General features: G+C 49.9%; 3 protein-coding genes across 5 annotated transcripts in view; 2 read left to right on the top strand and 1 right to left on the bottom strand.

Annotated features, from left to right (window-relative positions):
* The window catches only part of LOC114657050 (uncharacterized), a 32,708-nt gene extending 26,844 nt beyond the window's left edge, over nt 1-5,864 (top strand). For both annotated transcript variants that reach the window (XM_028808791.2, XM_028808790.2), the window contains exons 8-9: nt 349-2,597; nt 3,465-5,864. In XM_028808791.2, coding sequence (XP_028664624.1) covers nt 349-2,597; nt 3,465-4,759 — 3,544 coding nt within the window. In that variant the 3' untranslated portion in view covers nt 4,760-5,864. The remainder of the gene's footprint in view (nt 1-348; nt 2,598-3,464) is intronic.
* A 1,807-nt stretch (nt 5,865-7,671) lies between these two features.
* On the bottom strand, nt 7,672-12,031 carry cfap68 (cilia and flagella associated protein 68). 2 transcript variants are annotated; one of them, XM_051932336.1, is made up of 4 exons: nt 11,937-12,031; nt 8,701-8,911; nt 8,313-8,385; nt 7,672-8,207 (listed from the first exon to the last, which is right to left on the bottom strand). In XM_051932336.1, exons 2-4 carry the CDS (start codon nt 8,908-8,910, stop codon nt 8,077-8,079), a joined length of 414 nt encoding a protein of 137 aa, XP_051788296.1. In that variant the 5' UTR covers nt 8,911; nt 11,937-12,031; the 3' UTR covers nt 7,672-8,076. The 2 variants fall into 2 exon arrangements, with proteins under 2 accessions (XP_051788296.1, XP_028664628.1); XM_028808795.2 differs by lacking the exon at nt 11,937-12,031 and adding an exon at nt 10,401-10,519.
* A 493-nt stretch (nt 12,032-12,524) lies between these two features.
* On the top strand, nt 12,525-17,688 carry coq4 (coenzyme Q4 homolog (S. cerevisiae)). Its single transcript, XM_051932323.1, has 7 exons — nt 12,525-12,638; nt 13,756-13,929; nt 14,005-14,101; nt 14,215-14,317; nt 17,017-17,146; nt 17,229-17,322; nt 17,405-17,688. The coding sequence occupies exons 1-7, from the start codon at nt 12,551-12,553 to the stop codon at nt 17,559-17,561; spliced, it is 843 nt and encodes a 280-aa protein (XP_051788283.1). The 5' UTR covers nt 12,525-12,550; the 3' UTR covers nt 17,562-17,688.
* Nucleotides 17,689-18,269: the final 581 nt, after the last annotated feature.

Raw genomic sequence — 18,269 nt, 5'->3', positions numbered from 1 at the left:
TGGCCTCTGACTCGCAGTGGTGCCTTGTGTTTCTGTAACACAATTCCACAGCTTCATATTAAGTCATCCTGCATGAAGACTTGGCCTTTGCTTCATCATAATAGATGAAAAAGTTAAGTCATAGTTTGGCCAAGTCATGACATTAAATTGAGTTTGACCTATCGTGCAAGCATATTAAAATATCATTATTTCTGAGATTTTGACTGTGAGGTCTAATTTTGATGAGAAAACTGTTTTACTTTTTTATTTTGCAGTGTAAATTTATTCAACCTACAAACTGAAAAAAGAGGTAAAAGCAAAAATATAAAGTCCGTAAAATCTCCACTGTCCGTCTTTTTTGTATTTCAGGATCCACTCAGACAGTGTAGAAGGACCTCAATCAACGTCTCAGGACTCAGAATGTTGCACTAAGTACTTAAAACCTCAGTTCGGTGAGGCTAATGTGGACGTGTTACCTCCTGGTTCTCTCAGTTTGTTGAAACTTGAGGAAATGTTAATTCAGCAAGAGGCAGAATTCAGCTTTTATGGTATCTATGGCAAGGCTGGCTTCAGAAAATCCATGGAGGTCTCTCGGAGGTCAGATGACTTCACTGTGGTTTTACAAAATGCAGCAAAAGATGTAAATTCTACAAATTTCATTGGACGTTGCACTGATAACGACTCTTATGAGAACACTTGCACTCTTCTGAGTGATCGGCTCCGAAGCACTAGAACCACTGGAAATGTCTGTGAACACCCTGAAGATCTGATGGCTAGTAAGGTAAACGCTGAGGTTTCTCTGCTCAGTCACAGCTCAGCTCAGTCAAGTTCAGCAAATGAGGAGACCAGTGGTGACAGTGATGTGAGGCTCTCCTCACCTTCTGGAGATGACAGAGGTAATGGTTTGTCTAGTCAAATTGTTATCTCCTCACCAAAGTGTAGTATAGAGGATACATGTAAGGGAAGTCTACAGGAAAACTCTGTGGGGCAAAAAAGAAATGTCCATAACGTCCTTTATGAGAATAACCTCTTAGGAGGCGCTCTGAAAACTAAAGATTCCAGTCAAAGGCTGAGCGAGTCCAGTTCTCCTACCAGCAATGCTTCATTTGACAGTGACATCATTTTTGTCAAAAGTCAAAAACCTCCAACAACACCATGCAATGATGATGTCCTGTTTGGCAATGAGGCAAGCCGTGGGAAGAAAGAGAAGAATGTTACCGAGTCTGGTGACTTTATTATAACTGATAAGCACCGTACACCACCGAGATCTAACTCTGTGGAGCAAGATGATGACGTCATCTGCATTACTCATCCAACTGACGGGACAGCATCACAGAAGGAGGCTCCGTCCTGTATGTTGAGCTTCGAGGAGGTCATCATTGTATCCTCACAAGAGAAGTCTAAAGTGCATGGCCGCTCCAATCCATCAGATGCAAGGGATGATGGGAACAAGAGCAGAGATAAAAACATAACCATCCCTTGTGTGTCTCCAGAAGATCATCATAATTCACAGAGACGACCTGAAAAATCTGTGGAGGATTGCAAAGAGAGTGACTCGCAGCAAAGACCTGATGGCATTTGTGACTTGGATGTGACCAGAAGAGAAGAACAAGGTAACACTGCTCTTCCAGAAGCTTCTTCATCTCTTGTTTGTTGTGTAAATGAAAGCTCTACAAAGGACTATTCAGTTCTCAAAAAACATTCTGTGCAGAATGCGGAAGAGTGCCAGGAGAAGATGGAAGCAAATATGAGACCCTGTGATGCCCTGCTGATTACAACCATTAATGAGCGACATAATGCCGCAAGTTGTGAAAAAAAGGATTTGTCTCATAAGGTGAGCTTGGCGTATGGCCAACCTGTCGAAGGACCGTTAGGTGTTGAGAAATCCATGTGCCAAAAGAAGGCTGGGGTTTGGGTGAACATCAATGCCTTATCTCAAGGAGACCATGCGGAGGCTCAGCCAGATGTGAGCAGCCAGGTGGAAGAGGCCATTAAGGTGAAGGTCTGCCACACTTTGACTCCTGAAGTTATGAGCCAAAATGATCTGAAGAGTAAACGTGTAAGTGCCGACTGTGTTTCACAGGAGTTCAGTACTGTAGATGTGCAGCGTGCCAGCTCCTCTGATGACAAACCTCCCGCCTTTATGTTGGACAGTGCAGGGCCTCAAGAAAGCAGTAGCGGGTCTACTGGAGACTGTAAGGATGCAGTCAGTGGCCAAAATAAGAATACCAGGCTTCAGAAGGGAGTCCAGGCCTATGGTATGGCATTGAGAAGCGACTTACAAAGCAAACGCCAGCAGCTTCAGGGGAACTCTGCAAGGTTAGAAAGGACAGTAGATCTCCCTTTCCCTGTCCTGAAATCCGTCACTAGCGCCCCACCAGCGAACAGACCAACTTCGGCCTGTGCCCCTGAAAACTGCATCCTGTCTCTGAAGAAGTATGTCAACAATTTCGGCCTGCAAGCTCATAGGACTGAACCGATGGCCATCAATTCTTCAGCAGCCAAAGTGTGCCAAACTAGTGCCACATCAGAGGTGGCCTGTGGCAAACTTCCAGTACTCTGGAAGCAAAACTGGGATGGATTTAGACAAAGCGGATATGACCACCAGGCCAGCTCAGGTAAGATTTGAATTTGTTAAAAAAGAGAAAACCTACGGGGTGGCTAGTGGGTCAAGAAGAAATTCAAAAGCACAAATTGTCACCTGATTGTGCTTATATAGATGGAGAGATATAGTCCACCTTAAAAATGTGAGGTTTGAATACACAATGGGGGTCTGAAAATCGAGAGTCCATCTTATGAGAAGGATTTAGGAGTTGTCGTGGACTCTAAGCTATCAACTTCCCCACAGTGTGCAGAAGCCTTTAAGAAGGCTAGCAGAATGTCAGGTTCCTCATACCATCACCCTTTCCTTCCTGTGTCTGAGCCAATTCTGCCCCCATCTGCCACTCCTTGTACTGCCACTTCTTTTAGTCTGATGCCCACTCTCTCATGTGGCACCTTATCAAATGCTTTCTGAAAGTCCAGATAAATCGTATCATCTGCTCCACTCTGATCGTATCCTTTTGTTGTTTCCTCACAGAATTCCAGCTTGTTAGTAAAACATGACCTCCCTCTTCTGTCCCCACGCTGACTGGTCGGTTAAACTCCTGTCCTTGCCAGGTGTTGCTCCATCTTCTCCTTAATAATTCCTTCCATTCATTTTCCTGTGATGCTTGTTAAGGTTACTGGCCTGTAGTTGCTTGGATCTTCCCTGTCACCCTTTTTATATAACGGGATGACATTTGCCATTTTCTAGTCCTTTGTGATCTCTCCAGTGTGCAGTGATTTTCCTAAAAGTATATATCAGGGGTTTCTATCTGCACTCGCTGGCTTGCTTAAGAACTCAGAGGGTAAATATTATGAAGTGTGGCACCTGGTCAATATGTGGCTCTCCCAGATTTTATAGTTTTATTCTCACCAATGTCTTTCTTCTAATTTCACTGCAGGAGAAGACCCAACTGTTCCATCAGCTGTGGAAGTTGTTACATCTGCGCCTGCCATCAGCAGTGAACGAACTCGATTATTCCGGAAACGCCTCTCATCTGAAGACAAGAATCAAGAAGCCATTCCTGCTCTGGCGAAAAGAAACTGTACCATAGACCGCAATCTGGACGTGTGGGGCTCCATGCCAGCGGGGACCCCAGAACTTAACAAGAGACATGACGTGAAAGAAAAATCAAACGTCCAACCAGAGGTGAGCCCGGACCCTAGAGAGCTAGCAGTTGGTGCCAGGATGTGGGAGGATGAGAGTGACCAGGTGGTCGCACTGAGTAAGAAACCCACATTTGATAAAAGCACAATGTGTGCCCTCCTGGACATTAAACCACAGGCGCTGTATGACCTCTCTGGCCAGGCGGATGAAAACAAGCAAGAGAGGGGAGGCAGAGTCAAAGACGTGGGACTGAGTGGTTCAGGGGCACCACAGGAAAGGTCTGAAGCTCAAGAGAACATCAGAGGGCCAAGAACTTTCAACAGTGGGGATGTCAAGGTGAAGAGCGGCCCACTAGTAATTAGTGATGAGACGGAGGGTGTCGCCTCATCAAAGCACCTGCCGGGCAGAATTAGGAGCTCTGGGAGGAGCACACATGACGACTTGAAACATTCTCAGAGGCAGCAGATTTGTGTGAAGGGGACGGAGTCGGACAGCAAAGAGGAGCCAAAAGAGTGTGGGATGAGCCCTTCGGCCCCACTGCTGGGTCCCAGTAGCCTACAGAAGCTTACGGATATGTTAACGCGACAGGGGTGGGACGTGCCAGGCTCTGTGAATAGAGCGTCCCGCCAAGACACTTTACAGTACTCTGGTAGCAGAGTGTCGCCCCCTTGCTGGAGAGGCGGGTACGTGTGGAATACCTCGCCTATAATGGCAGAGCAGCCATCCAGTAGGACTAGAAGTCCTCAGCTGTCTAGGTGTAAAGGTGTGCAGGAGCCATGGTTCAAGACGTCTCCGGCTACCAAAGACCTGCCCTCTCCAGGTGACTGGCAGAGCCAATGCTCGGACACGGGGGCTGCACGGCAGGCGGTGAGGCTGCACCTCTCCTCAGGGGCAGGTCTGAGGATCCGAATGGCCCAGGGGCCGGAGGTGGAGGTGGTCATGCCCGAGGGGGCAGAGCTGACGATCGACCTGCCCCCAACTCAGACCGATGCTATGGTGGATGCCATCAAATTGCAAGAAAACCCAATGCCATTGCAAAGATCGTGGGCACGAGATCACCGCATGAAGCAGGATAAGGCTGTCGAGTAGGTGGACCACTGAGACTTGCCACTCAATCAAGGAATATGGAAAGCACCAGCGGCCCACAGGAAGTGGTGCAGATGCTCCTCCACTTGTGGCAGAAGACCTGAGAGGGGGAGGGGGGGTTTGGAAGACCCTGAAAGGAACTCCAGGGCGGTGTCTGCTCTGGGCCTCCAAGTGCGAAGTGGACTGTGATCCACACCTCAGGAGAAGTAACAGCCCACCTGTGAGAGAAGACACCACAGTGAGGATGACCACTGACACTGGTGTTGCTATGTGGTTGGACATTTTTAAGCAGGCCCACCGTCCTCCTAACCCATTTGACGGGGTCTCGGGTTCACAGCAAGGACAAGTTTCTGCCATTCTGTGACAGTAAACCCAAACGTGTTCTCATTCTTAGCCATCTGACTGTCGTGGGCCCGTGTCCGCCTGTTAGACCCTTTGCCCATTTCGGGGAGACTTTTGATTTCATTTTCTCCTCATTGCATTTGCTGCTTGACAGTTAAACTGAAAAAAATGACCAGCAACCAAAATCCCACCGAAGACAAAAGCAAAGTGACCAAGGTGGGGGAGCTGCATGGTGTGGGCACATCTGGCACATGAAGGACAAAGGATCCATCAGAAAACACACCACATAAGGACCCTTGGCATTTAAAGTGGCCCTTTTGTTAATTACGACTGCGTCTCACGTTTGGTTCCCACTTTATGTACCCAAAATGCCAAGTGCCAGCAGCGTGGACTTGAGGCAGCTGGTCACACGTGTGGTGACTTGATGACCTGTCAATTCACAAATGGGTCACATGGAAGCAGTGAGACTTAAGGAAGTACAGAAGTGTAGAGGGTGCCCCCCGGTGGTCCAGCAGCCGTACCCAGGATACCACTCTCTGAAAGTATATTTTTATACTTTAATGTGCTCCCCGTGTTTCCTTCGGCGTGGACACTGGAGGTGCAGGGTCTCTGACTGGGGGGGGGACAAAGTGACGACAATGGAGCACCAGATACAGCGAGAGTCCGCCACCGATGACACAAGACGGAGTGTTTATGTTTACAGTTTTTAAGAAGATCCGTTTTATTTTTTTATGAAACAAAATAAAAGTCCAAACACTTGAGGTCACCAGTGAATGTTTAGAATGGAATGAACCCTTAAGGTGGTACAACTGGGGTTTTGGGGGTTAGAAGCGCCAAGTTATGAGACCCTTTCTCCTGCATGCACTGCCACAATGTCTTTCCATCCTGCCATTTTGTGAAGGATTTTACTTGCAGGGTCAACGGGCGGAATATCTGAAGACTTGGACTGTCCCATTGGCACCCAGGTGGAACGCAGCTCAGCCTGACACTTAACGTCTTTGGGACGGGGAAGGTGACAGGAGTGACCAGAATGGGACTTGAACCCACGTCCCTAGAGGTGTGCCCATCACAGCTGCCAATCTAAAAGTAAAAGCCAACTGCATGGCAGGGTCTGAGATGTGAGAGCCCCTCACTGTCCAGCATGGCCACTCATGGGGGTCACCCTTTAATAACTGAGGTGGGGGGCGGCGGACCCTCTCCTGCTGCTCTACTTTGGCTGGCTGTGGACCTCTGTGTTCACATGTTGGAGGAGCTCTGAGGCCTCAGTCTTCAAGTGCTGTGATTGGAAGACCGAGTCACCTGAGGCGGTCAACTCGATGATGGGGGGGTTTACGCCATTTATTTGTCGGTGCACCCTGGGAGTAACTGTGCTTTACGCTTGATGGCTTATTTTAGTCTGCAGCCTTCTCTGAAGTCCACTTGGTGTCAACGGCGACCCCTCGCGGCTTCTTAGTTGACAGCACGAGATTGTCTGGGTGGTCTCATTTGGCTCTTGAGACACACCAGTGGTTTCCAGTGCCAGTCCTACTGGATCCCTGTGACTGCTTTAACTGACCTGATTGTTTAATTAGTCAAGTGTGAAAATCAATGAAGGGGGAGCCCAGTGGTTTCCAAAGCCCATCCCAGGGACCCCCGTCACACTACACAACTTTTCCAGTGATTTGTAGTTTACATTTACTGAGGGGGGGGGACGTGGTGGTGACATCCAGTCCTGTAGTTTGACATACGCAGTGACAGACCAGTCTGTGACTTGCCTGGCATTGTAGGGGCAGGCTGTGTGTGTGATGCCAACATGGAGGTAAGTGGATGTTGTCAGCCTTACCAACAAGAAGCTCATCAGTCTGACAGATTGGATAAAGGAGATTGTGGCGCCATGCTACTGCGGATGAGCAGTACGGTCATTGGGTGTTAAAATGTGCCATACGTCAGAAATGTGAAACCGCTGGCAAGTCGTGTAGTTTGTCATCCCCTGAGAATCCAAGTCGCGTAGTGTGACACCCTCAAGGAGGTGAGATTGGGGTCTGCAGTCCTCGATTGACGCACCACTGGCTCCACTCATCTCCAGGTCTGGTGAGCTGCTCTTCTGCATTAATACAATTTATTTGTTGTGGAGCCCAAAATCACACAAGGAGGGCCCTGCCTGCCCCTTGACAGCCCCCCAGCCTTGACTCTCTAAGAAGACAAGAAAGGTCTCTGGTAGGGGAAAAAAATGGAAGAAACCTCAGGAAAGGCAATTCAAAGAGAGACCCCTTATGAGGTAGGGTGGGCAAGCAGTGGGTGTCAATAAAGGGGACACAAGTCATCGTAATTAAGATAAGACCAGAATGGGGGGGTCTCATTAGCAAGCAATTTGGAAATAGTTGAAGTCTTTTTTTTCTATGAATCTGCCTTTTCTGAATCCTTAATCGTCTTTTAATGATGAGAATAACGAGCGGCGCAGACACAGGGACAAGCGCCACCGCTACTCGAGTGGCATTGGTCAGACCAGCGTGCTCACTGGCAAATGACGGCGTAAATAATCAGAACTGGAGAACGATGATCTTACAAAGCCGGACCCTCAAATGCTCGCTCGCCCCACTCCAGTAAAGTTCAGCTTTGGAAGTTCCTGAGGTCGGGCCTTTCATCTTTCAGCATCATCTGCCGCTGCGTCTCCTCCACTCGATGTCAAAGGAAGTACATTTACGACGACGTAACCCAAGTGATATTTTTACGTTTCTTGTGCGTGTTGACCTCGCGCTGCTGCTCTTTTCGTAATAAAAAAAAAATCTGAGAAGACAAACAAGAAAAGGAAAAAAATGAGGAGGAGCAGAGAGCTGCGGCCACAGGGGGCGCCCCTGAGCTGCCCCGTCGATCCTCCCTGCCGCCTGAGGTCTCGGCCGTGTCCATCCCCTTTAAACTGGGCAGCAGCCTGCGGTGGTCTTTCAGCGGTGATGGACACAAAGAGAGGAGCCTGCTGCCCATCCAGGTCCTCAGCCTGGTCACTCGCCGTGTCCTCCTTGGCCTTTCCTGTCGTAGTCCAACTGGTAAGTTGAGTTGGGGGTCCGCTTCACTTGGGCCGGGTCCAGTTGAGGTTGGTGACCTGGAAAGGCGCCCACCTGCTTTTTAAGGTCTACAAAGTAAATAAATAAAGGTCCAATAAGTAGGCATCTAAAGAGGGCACCAGAATCTCATTTCCCACTGGCACCACAAACAAAGCCAAGGGTGTCAAACTCACCGGTGGAGCTGGTGATGGCGCTGGCATGCGTCCCGTAGTCCGAGGTGTGGGTTGTCGTGAAGTAGTGAGCAAACTGCACAAAACACAAACAGCAGAATGTTAGGGGGCCCTGGTGGGCATGTGCTGTAACACAACAGCGCCTCCAGACCGAGACCCCAGAATCGGCGAGGTTTGCCCATTGGTCCTCCATTGGGTGTCATGCCTTCTGGCTTCATCCACGAAAGACGGGCTGCACATCCTGAACAGGGATGGTGTGAGGAGCAGAGCCGTGGCACACGCTTACCTGCTCGCATGAACCCCTAAGTCCGCGTGGGACTGCCGCCTTATGGTCTGTAACACTTGTGGTGCTGTGCCCACTGTGCGCGAGGGTAATGCCCTTTGTATTTACCTGGGAGGGCATAGGCCTGCTCCGGGTGGCACTGCTGACACTGAAGTGCTCCTCATTCCAGTTACCGATGAGCGTTTGACTTGAGTAGGCATCCTCACTGGTACCGCTGCGCCACCCGTACTGCTTGAACTTCATGCTGTCATCCAGGTGCCACCACACCTCCCCGTGGCCTGTTGCCCTCAGCATGGAACAGAAACTTGTGTCTGACATTCTAGGATTAAAAATAGAAGATGAGTGTTTAGCCCGGTTGGCACATGTTTAGAGTCTGCATCTCGGGCTCCCTGTCCTCTTTGGCTGCCATTGTTTCTTTACTTGTACCTTGGTAGGGTTCACCTCACAGAATGAAAACGCAGTCTGCCTTGGGGTGAACTAACCTGTGGGTGGCGCCAAAGAGCCAGAAAAAAGGAACAGCCAAGGGAGGGGCATCACTGCAGCCCAGAGCCTCCATCCTGGAGCTCCAAGTAGGTGGAGCTGACTTTCTGGGCAGTTGTCATTATTTGAGTCGGGTAACAACCCTCATTGTGACCAGCATGGAACTGGGCAGACCTCTGGAGGTCGGCAGCTGGACTCCTGGTACCCACTGAAGGCAACTCCACATACCTGGAGCTCCAGAGTGGAGGCTGTGGGCTGCAGAGATAGATACTTGGGATCAGGCCTGAGGAGTGACGTGCCAGCAGGGGGAGCGATGCCACTTTAGTGTTGCAGAGCCCGGCTGCTCCTCTAGGGGGCAGTAAGTTGAGAATATCCAGAAAATGACGAGTTGTGCATTTATGTCTGAATCACTTTTGCCTTTTACTTTATATAGCGCCTTTCACAGGCTCCAGTAATATTGTATGCAGACAAAGCAAGCATCTTTCCCAAGTGAGAAATGGCATTGGGGGGTGAGGGGGCTTTACAGGCTTAAGCCCCCAATCTTTTCATCTTTTAATTACTTATCCAACCCCCAATCTGTCCTTTGTAATCTATGCAAATTTTAATGCCTCCCTTCCCCTAAAAGTTATATGCATATGTCGACATGCTGGCTTGACCCCCAAACCCCCCCAAACTAAGCGCTCTTTGTTTATACCTGGACACCCATGAAGAGGGCTAAGGACCCTGAAACAGTCCAAACTTAAATACGCCCCAGCAATGGAGTCAGTAGTGGGATCTAAAAGAGGACCTCCACTTTTTTGAGAAGGTGGGACAGTACAGTGGGGGTCAGCCATTTAAACCAGAAGCTGAGCCCGTTGGAGATTCATGCAGTGTGGGGGGGGGGGGCAATGGCTGGCGAGGATGGGGCGTGGCTGAACATGGGTCGACTCAAATGTTTAACTCCTCCCACAATCCACAGTTGTCAGGCTGCGCGCCAGTCTAGGGGGGGGTCTGTTTCTGACGTCATTTTGGCCGCGCGGTTCTCCCCAAATATAAGTCGGCCTTTACTGAAGCTCTCCTGACCTGCACACACCAGCCGACCTGCAGACCCGAGCCGCTTTAAATTAACGTGCGCCCGTCCTCTGGTGTCAGATAAGAAATCTCCCAAGAAGATACAAAAACTGCCATCCCGTCGCTCGCCGCACTTGAATCCTCCGAGGACTCGGCGCGCTTTTTTTTATCTTAAAGTGTAAAATGACAAATTGAAGCCAACGGCGACCGATAACCGCGAGACCCCACCGAGAGGCACTTAGAGCTGAGAACGAGAACCGCGAAAGTCGCCGCTTTACCTGCCGGTCGCTTCTGTCACACCGCCGCCTCACCTACTGTTTAGCTGCGTTGCCTGGGAGACACGGGGGCGCGCAGTCGGAAACGCGCAGTGAATTCGCCGCGCCTGGCGGGCTGGTAAAGGAGGGGGGGTGTCATTTGAACCCCCAAACCGACAGTGCAGCGCGTATGAAATACTTAAAAAAAAAAATCACCTTGTAATATCTGTCGCACAAACGCCTGATGTGCCCCTGACATGAACACGACCTGTTTGACTTGTGAACTTTGTTGAACGGCGTTGTTCAAATGCGCGTGCGCACCGATATAAGTGGAATTCTTATATCAGACTGGATTGGGAATCGTAATGTTAAAAACAAAAAGAGGTAAAAATAAACTGAAAAATAGCAAATCTGACAGACCTGACAAATAAGCAAGCATGGGGAGAGCTGCAAACTGGCGTTTATTTTGAAGCAAACCGAAAAACACCACCGCTCTCCAACAGCCCAGGACCACCCCAGCAGCCCCGCTTCATCCCGTGTGCCTTCTCTGTACCACTCACCGACAGACGTGACACTGCAGGGGCGGAAGGACACGCTGTCCAGTAAAGGGAATACAAACCGGGGGTGGGGGTCCGCAGGCCAAACAAGTCAGAAGTAAATTACAAACACAGCAGCCTGACCAAGTGGCACTACATCACTGTCACGACATTCTACAAGGCGACAGTAAATACGTAACACTCAAATGAGCTGTGATCGCAAACACGAAATACGCAATGAAATGGAACTGCGCGGCCGTGACTGTGTCACCTGCCACCTACCGGCCTGTCATCAGCTCCTTTACCATCCCAGCCAGAAGTGATATTTTTCTTGTGCTTCTGAAAAATGTTAATTTACACTTCTGGACAAATTAAAATCTATCTATCTATCTATCTATCTATCTATCTATCTATCTATCTATCTATCTATCTATCTATCATGCAGTGCCTTTTATGTCTGTTATGTAGCGCCTTTCACTGTTATATAGTGACTTTCGCGTTTATATATCTAAGCTTTGACTTCCTGGCCCTCCTTGCGTTTCTGCTCTGAAATTCGTCCTTATTGGCCGAACGGTGTCCCCTTAGCGACGCCTCTCGCGTCTGCACCAATCAAAAAACGAGTCGCCGCTAGATCCCGCCCCCTTGACTTTAACAGCTTTATTCTTGCTATGACTGACTAAGCACATAAACAAACAAGTATCCAAATCTAAAAACATTTTGTGACACATCTGATTATGCTCACATATAGTTTTATTATTATTTACCACTTGTCACATTACACATTAATATGAATGTATACTTGTATTTGTCTGCGGTGGGCTGGGGCGCCCTGCCCGCGGTTTGTTCCTGCCTTGCGCCCTGTGCTGGCTGGGATTGGCTCCAGCAGACCCCCGTGACCCTGTGTTAGGATATAGCCGGTTGGACGATGACTAACTTGTATTTGTTTATTCATTCATTTTAAACAATCCTAAATATTTCTCCATATGCAACAAATGCTTTACCTCGGGACTTCCATCTTCCTTACTTAAAAAGTCTCCGAACACATTTGCTGTGACCAATGCGAGTTAATTCAAGCAGACACCAGCATTTTCACATAAAACAGGGCTTACTGGATGGAGGCAGAGGACTCGTCCGGCTGCGGGTCTGAGCCGCAAGTTTCTCAGTAACTTGGAGAAGTTGGATGAAGGTTCCGTTGTGGTGATAAGGTGGTGGCAGAAGTGACGGAGCTTTGTCTGTGGTATCCGCACAGGATGAACATTAGAAGAAAAATGAAAACCAAATGAATGTGTTCTTTTTCTATTTCGTATCTTATGTGTTAAATGGGAAGCGCTGTCACTTTCACAGGCTTTGGGGAGAAATGACACACAAACAGCGAAAGTCCGAGGATTTGAATCAAAGACGCGCGAGCTGTAAAGCAGCGACATTAAGTCCCCTTGAAGATGCCTCTTAACGTTTTATTTGCAGTCCCCGTGTTTCTCTGGACATCGCCGCTCGTAATCCACTCCCAATCTAACTGGGCAGGACGGTTTCGTCGCCAGTGCTGTCGATTCTAGTGGCCGTGCGGCGTGTCCTTCGCGAGTCGCCATACCGAGACGGTGCTTAGCTGTGTGGGTGTGACGTCAGAGAAAAGCGACACGCATGGCGGCGCTCAGTAGGAAGACGTTGCTGAGGGCGGTGCGGTCATCGTTCGGACTGTCCAAGCTGTCGGCGGCGCAGGACTTTCTCGGTAGTGTAACTGAATAAAAAGGCAGTCTGAGTAGGGACGAGTGTCAGGGACGCCGAGCACTTTCGAGTGACACGGTCGGGGAGTTTGCGTTTGTAGGTCCAGATGGACTCCGGTGAAGACCCGCAGGGTGGAGAAGACGAGCCGCTCGGTGTTGAGTGGACTCCGGAATGCTCGTCTCTGCAGTTTTGTTAGTTAGTTAAATAAATTGATTAACGGTGCTAGCCATGTTATTAACCTGAAGGGACGGTGCTTGCCAGGGGTGGCGCAGAGCTAATGCTGCTGTCTAGCGGTGAGCAGACCGGGGTTCAAGGCCCAGGTGGACTTTGCATGCTCTCCCCGTGTCTGCGTGGGTTGTCGATGGTTAATTCAATGTGTGTGATCGTCCTGGCCAGGGTGTGTTACTGCCTTGCGCCCGATGTCTGCTGTTTAGGAGCCCCGGCTGCCCCGTCACCCTGCTCAGGATAAAGCGGGTTTAGATAATGGACGCCGTCCACTGAAGTAAATGTAAGTCGTTAGTAGCCACCTGTAGTGGACGGAGCGGGTGACTCGGCACAGGTCAGCAGTGTGGGGCGCACATTAACGAGTTGGATTAAGCAGCACGGAGGACATTCCCACTGAAGGTATCAGCAAGTCCACCCAAGCTAGCCGTGTGCCCAGTGTCGTAACAGTTACTCGTTTTCTTTACTAATATTCTTACTCGTCGCCCTCCAGTCATGATGGGTCTAACTGCACCCTGCAATACCAATAAGCCCACAGTGCCAGTCGCAACACGCCCTTTATGCCAGCTAACCCTCCCACAACCCTGCTTGTCACCATAGCGTCACTGGGCATGCGACGGGCATTTCATGATGGCGACTGACCTCATAGGTGCTGCAGTCTGCAATTCCAGTCAGTTGGCTTCAGTGCACTGGCGCCCTCTACTGGTGCAGTTTCTGTGCCCCTTTTCCCTTTCGTACCCGTGCCGCGTCCCAGCCTCAGATCCTCTTGCCTCTTATACATTTGCAGATTCTGCTTAAACCTGATGAGCTGACATTTTGTAACTTCTAAATCCCACCGTAAGCCCCCCCATCGGGTAGGGATCTCTCCAGCAAACTGATGTCAACGCTTTGTTTTTTAGGGCATAGAAGATGGCGGTCGCAGCGTCCCGAGTCGTTCACCCCCAAGGATGGTTACTATGACGACGAGTGCTATTCTGCCCTGTACAAGACGCACATCCCCACTAACCCCCTGCAGAAGGGGCTTCTGGCAGTGGGAGCGGGCGTCATGGCCCTTTGGGACCCTTATCGTCACGGTAAGACCCCCTCGGTGGTCTGTTTAATCCCCTCGTTTGCTGACTTTACATTTGCTCCTCTCTTTACTTTCTCAGATATGGTTGCAGTTTTAGGGGAGACGACGGGTCACTTGGCTCTTCAGAGAATACGAGAGAGGATGAGAAACGACCCCGAAGGAAACCAAATACTGCAGTAGGTCATTGGCCGGCCATGGGGGGCCCGGGAGGTGGACCAGGAGGGCATGCTGCCCAGGCAGGTGGCAGTGGTCAAGGCCGCTACTAATGACCATATTTTTTGTGGTACAGGGAGAGACCCCGAATCCGCCTGACCACCCTTGACCTGACCCGACTCAACGCACTGCCCGATGGGACCTTTGGAAAGGAGTATGTGCAGTTTCTAAACGTCCATGTGAGTATCGCCGGTCACGTGACCCTGTGTGCCGTAACGTCATGCCATGCCTGAGCTCATCTCGTACCTACTGCTGAGCTGCCAGGTAGAGGTGGGACTGTCTCAGAGTTCATGTTCTGATCCCTGTCACTTCCTTATCAAGGACCAGAGACCACCGGCTCCATCACAAATATCAGGGCGCTGTTGTGTTTAGGTCATGTGATGCCACTCAAAGCAGGCGGGCACCATGCCATGTGCTCAGGTGAATTTTTTTCTTGCCAGTGCCATTTTTATTAAAAACATGAAGGTCTATTAAACATTTTGCCAAGCTCCTTGATAACTGGGGTGGCCTGGCATCTACTGGTTTATATGCTTGTGCCCCATCTGGGCTCCTAGGGCATCACATCTTGTCCTGAAATGTTGGTTTGTGTGATCCCTGGACAAATACAATGCTTAAAAAAAGAAAGGTGACAGGGGATAAGCACAGTCTGCTGTCGTTGGCACAACCAGTGATGCCAGTCCAGGTCATCATGCTGGCTGTGCCCCAAGTCTGCTGCCACCAAACACATTGAGTCCATGGACACACAGCATAAATCGAAGGGATAACACACTCCACAAAGCCGTTTGCCATAGCGTGCCCTCTGCCAGGTACCATAGTTATTAATAATGCAGCAAACAGAATTTTAAAAGCTGTGCCAGCTTAGATCCCAGCTTAGCTCCCTCGTTCTTTATAGTGAGTCAGGGCAGTGAGATGCCAAGGCTTCATTTGTCATTGTTGTCATGCGTACAGAGACCAGTGAAATCCTTAACTTCCAACGCTTAATCAGCATGCAACACACTGACCCTGTGCAGCGCCATGACGGACGTTAGAGAGATGTGAAAGGCACTATATAATTATCTTGGGTCCTCATTGTCTAGTGAAATTCTGTGAAACAACATGTGACATGTCACCCCCCTCTGACACCATGATTTGTGACAGATTTTAAGGTGAAATACTAGAGGTAGATGTGAAAGGCGCTATATAACAGGTTCTCATTGTCCTTGTGTGCCGTCTGTTTCCTTATATCGCCGTCCATCTGACCATCCAAGTGCAGTCTTCACAGCATGAGACCCTCCTGCTCTGCCAGGTAATTCCTGTTTGCATGTGCCAATCAACAGGTGACACCTTGGCACTCTCCAGCGCCGTCGTTAACGAGCAGGATTACCTGACCTGATACCTTTGTCTTTATTTCTGGCCATTATCACGTTTGTCATTACCAATCCAAGTTACGTTTCTCCTTAGCCAGCTTCCTGGGGTGCTGCCCCCCTCAATCCTGAACATCTCTGTATTGCCACGTGTGCGCCCTCAATGCCTCGCCAAGGTCTTGGCACTCTCTCCTTACTTCTCTCCATCCCTTTCTTCTCATGTGGACATCTGACATTACAAGCTGTGACTTGTACAGGGCGCTATATAACTCATAATGTCCTATTAGTCTTTTCAGTCACTTCTGCACACACTCCATTGTGTACTCTATAGGAAAGCAGACGGGCACAAGGCGCTATATATACACTTAGCAGTCTGACTCCTTAAAGATGTGGCCGCCTTGGCCTTTAGGTGGGACTGGTGGGAGAAGGAGACCCAAAACAGCGAGTTCAGAGTTTCCACAGAGTGTGCCATCTGAGAGGATTCACTTTAGCAAATGCGTCAGAATTTCACTGTACAAGTCACAATAGTGACACTAAAATGGGACATTAGAATGAATTGAAGTCAGCCATATGCTTTCAGGACACTAGGTGGCAGCAAGCACAAGTCACTGAGTGCTGGAGGAACACTTGTGTTAGTAGATGACGCAGCGCCTCCACATGTCACTAGAGGTCACTGCAGTGTGTCACCTGCCATGTTTTATGGGACCAACTTGACTGGGGAAGTCACTCAGAGCTTGGTAGGCCACTCAGGGCTCAGTCAGTGGAGGGCTTGAAAGGCCAAGTAGAGCTAACAGGGAGCCTGCCCGCTTGTGGTACTGCCAAGGTCTGTAGGCGCCTGGCCTGGCCAGTAACAGACTGACTTGCCTTGCGGCCCAGTGGAGTGAATCGACTTTGTTTGGCTGGTTCCTTTTGAGCTCCCTTTATTTGTCCCTAATCTAAGTTGTGGCTTAGTAAACCTTCGCCATTTTAGAAAAGCTGGCATCCCTCTTGCCATTTGTATTCCAAGACGCAGTGACCCCTATGAAATGTTTCAGTCCGACATCTCTCTCCGCTTTACATCAAATGCTCATACATTAGGGGGTGCTGTGACAAACTTTAAAGAAATATCCGGAAACGTGAGCTGGATATGCCCAGTGGGTACTCGGGCACCAGTTTGTTGCTCAGTGAAATAACCCATGCCCTTGGCTCCTTACTGTGTGATCTGGTGCCAGGTCTTTCTAAATGGATACGGTACTAGTGGGACAGACACGGGCTACCCAGGACTCTCGGGTGGATGGGCCTGTAAATATTAGGGGGGTTTAGAGGAGACACTCTTGGCCGGACCACCTGTGCAGCCAGCCCCTCGTTATGTGTCACTTTATGTGTCACTCTTACTTAGCAGCAAATGCTGGCCTGGTCGGTCATACAGCAGTTTCCATGGTTACGCTTTGTCCAGCCAGCCCGAAGGTCAGCTTGGCTTCTGATTTTTGTCGTCTCCCTTGCCACCCGCTCTCGTCCAGGTGGCGCCTGCCAGCTAACGGCTTGTGTGTTTTCAGAAGGTGACTCCAGACTCGAGGGCAGAGGTGAAGTTTGTGGACGACGAGGAGCTGGCATACGTCATTCAGCGCTACCGTGAAGTCCATGACTTTGTGCACACGCTGCTGGGGATGCCCACTAACATGCTGGGTGAGGATGCCGTGAAGTGCGCCCGCCTCGTGACTCCACTTGTGTCCGCTCACCTCCTCCTTGGCACTCCTTCTCATTCCAGGTGAGGTGGCCGTGAAGTGGTTTGAGGCAGTACAGACCCGCTTGCCCATGTGCATTCTGGGAGCAGCCCTGGGACCACTCCGCCTCTCTGCCAGGTAAGCTGCAGTAGCCCACGTGGCCCTGTCCCTGCTCTGCCATGACATTCCCCTCTTACCCTGGTCTTTGTTTTTGGCTCAGGAGGCTGCAGATTTTGACGACGACGCTGGTCCCGTGGGCGCTGACAAATGGGCGCAATGCTACCTTTATGATGAACGTTTACTATGAGCGCTACTGGGAGATGGACATGGAGTCACTGCGGGAGCAGCTTGGCTTAATGCCTCCACCAACCTTCTAGTGACAGCGGGCGGGCGGGCGAGCGAAGTGGGCATGGAGACTGCGACCTCTGGGTGTACAGAAGAATGACTTTGGGAAATGAAAGAGTTAATAAAGCAGGATGAGATGTGCCTGGGACTGAATGTTAACTGGGAACATGGGACATGTCCTGTGGGCAGGGTGACAGCAGATGGCCTCATCTTCTGATTACAGACTGCCATGAATGTGTAGTGGTGGCAATCGGCTCCCATCACTGGGGCACAATGGGCAAGAAGTGACATAACAGCTGAGTCCTGAGAGCAGCGGCATCCACATATCTAGCGCCTTTCATGGCATCCCAGATAAGTGACATGCAAATAAATCCAAATCCTAACAGATTTACTCAGAGGTCAAGGATCTTCATGTTTAGTGCCAGTCTGTCACTGCCAACTGTGGTCTCCATCTAGACAGTGTGGTCTTGTTGGTAGCCAATGGAACAAACTGAGAGGCCAGTGAGGCTGATGGGCACCTCAGAACTGTGAATGTGGAGGCAAAAACCAACCCTGCATTTATTTAAGTTAGAGACGCTGTGAATGGCATAAAGGTGGCACACATGGTGACCTGTGATACTGTAGCTATGACACTGACACCTTCTGTAGTCCCAAATCCAGCAGCGTGACGTCACTTTTGGTGTCTTCTTTCTAGTGACCCTCTCACGGTGAAAGTCTGAGGTTCTTCACTAATTAACTGA

Source organism: Erpetoichthys calabaricus, chromosome 9 (genome assembly GCF_900747795.2).
Source record: "Erpetoichthys calabaricus chromosome 9, fErpCal1.3, whole genome shotgun sequence".
NCBI lineage: Eukaryota > Metazoa > Chordata > Cladistia > Polypteriformes > Polypteridae > Erpetoichthys > Erpetoichthys calabaricus.
The sequence above is the reverse complement of the archived record's forward strand: the minus strand, read 5'-3'. Positions and strand labels throughout refer to the sequence as shown.

Excerpts from the sequence above, each read along its gene's own strand:
- cfap68 (XM_051932336.1), bottom strand. The coding sequence starts at position 8,910 with ATGTCAGACACAAGTTTCTGTTCCATGCTGAGGGCAACAGGCCACGGG. Across the intron at positions 8,386-8,700 it reads GCAGGCCTATGCCCTCCCAG|TTTGCTCACTACTTCACGAC; the intron begins GTAAATACAAAG and ends TGTTTTGTGCAG. Across the intron at positions 8,208-8,312 it reads CGCCATCACCAGCTCCACCG|ACCTTAAAAAGCAGGTGGGC; the intron begins GTGAGTTTGACA and ends TTTACTTTGTAG.
- coq4 (XM_051932323.1), top strand. The coding sequence starts at position 12,551 with ATGGCGGCGCTCAGTAGGAAGACGTTGCTGAGGGCGGTGCGGTCATCG. Across the intron at positions 13,930-14,004 it reads TTGGGACCCTTATCGTCACG|ATATGGTTGCAGTTTTAGGG; the intron begins GTAAGACCCCCT and ends TTACTTTCTCAG. Across the intron at positions 14,102-14,214 it reads GAAGGAAACCAAATACTGCA|GGAGAGACCCCGAATCCGCC; the intron begins GTAGGTCATTGG and ends TTTGTGGTACAG.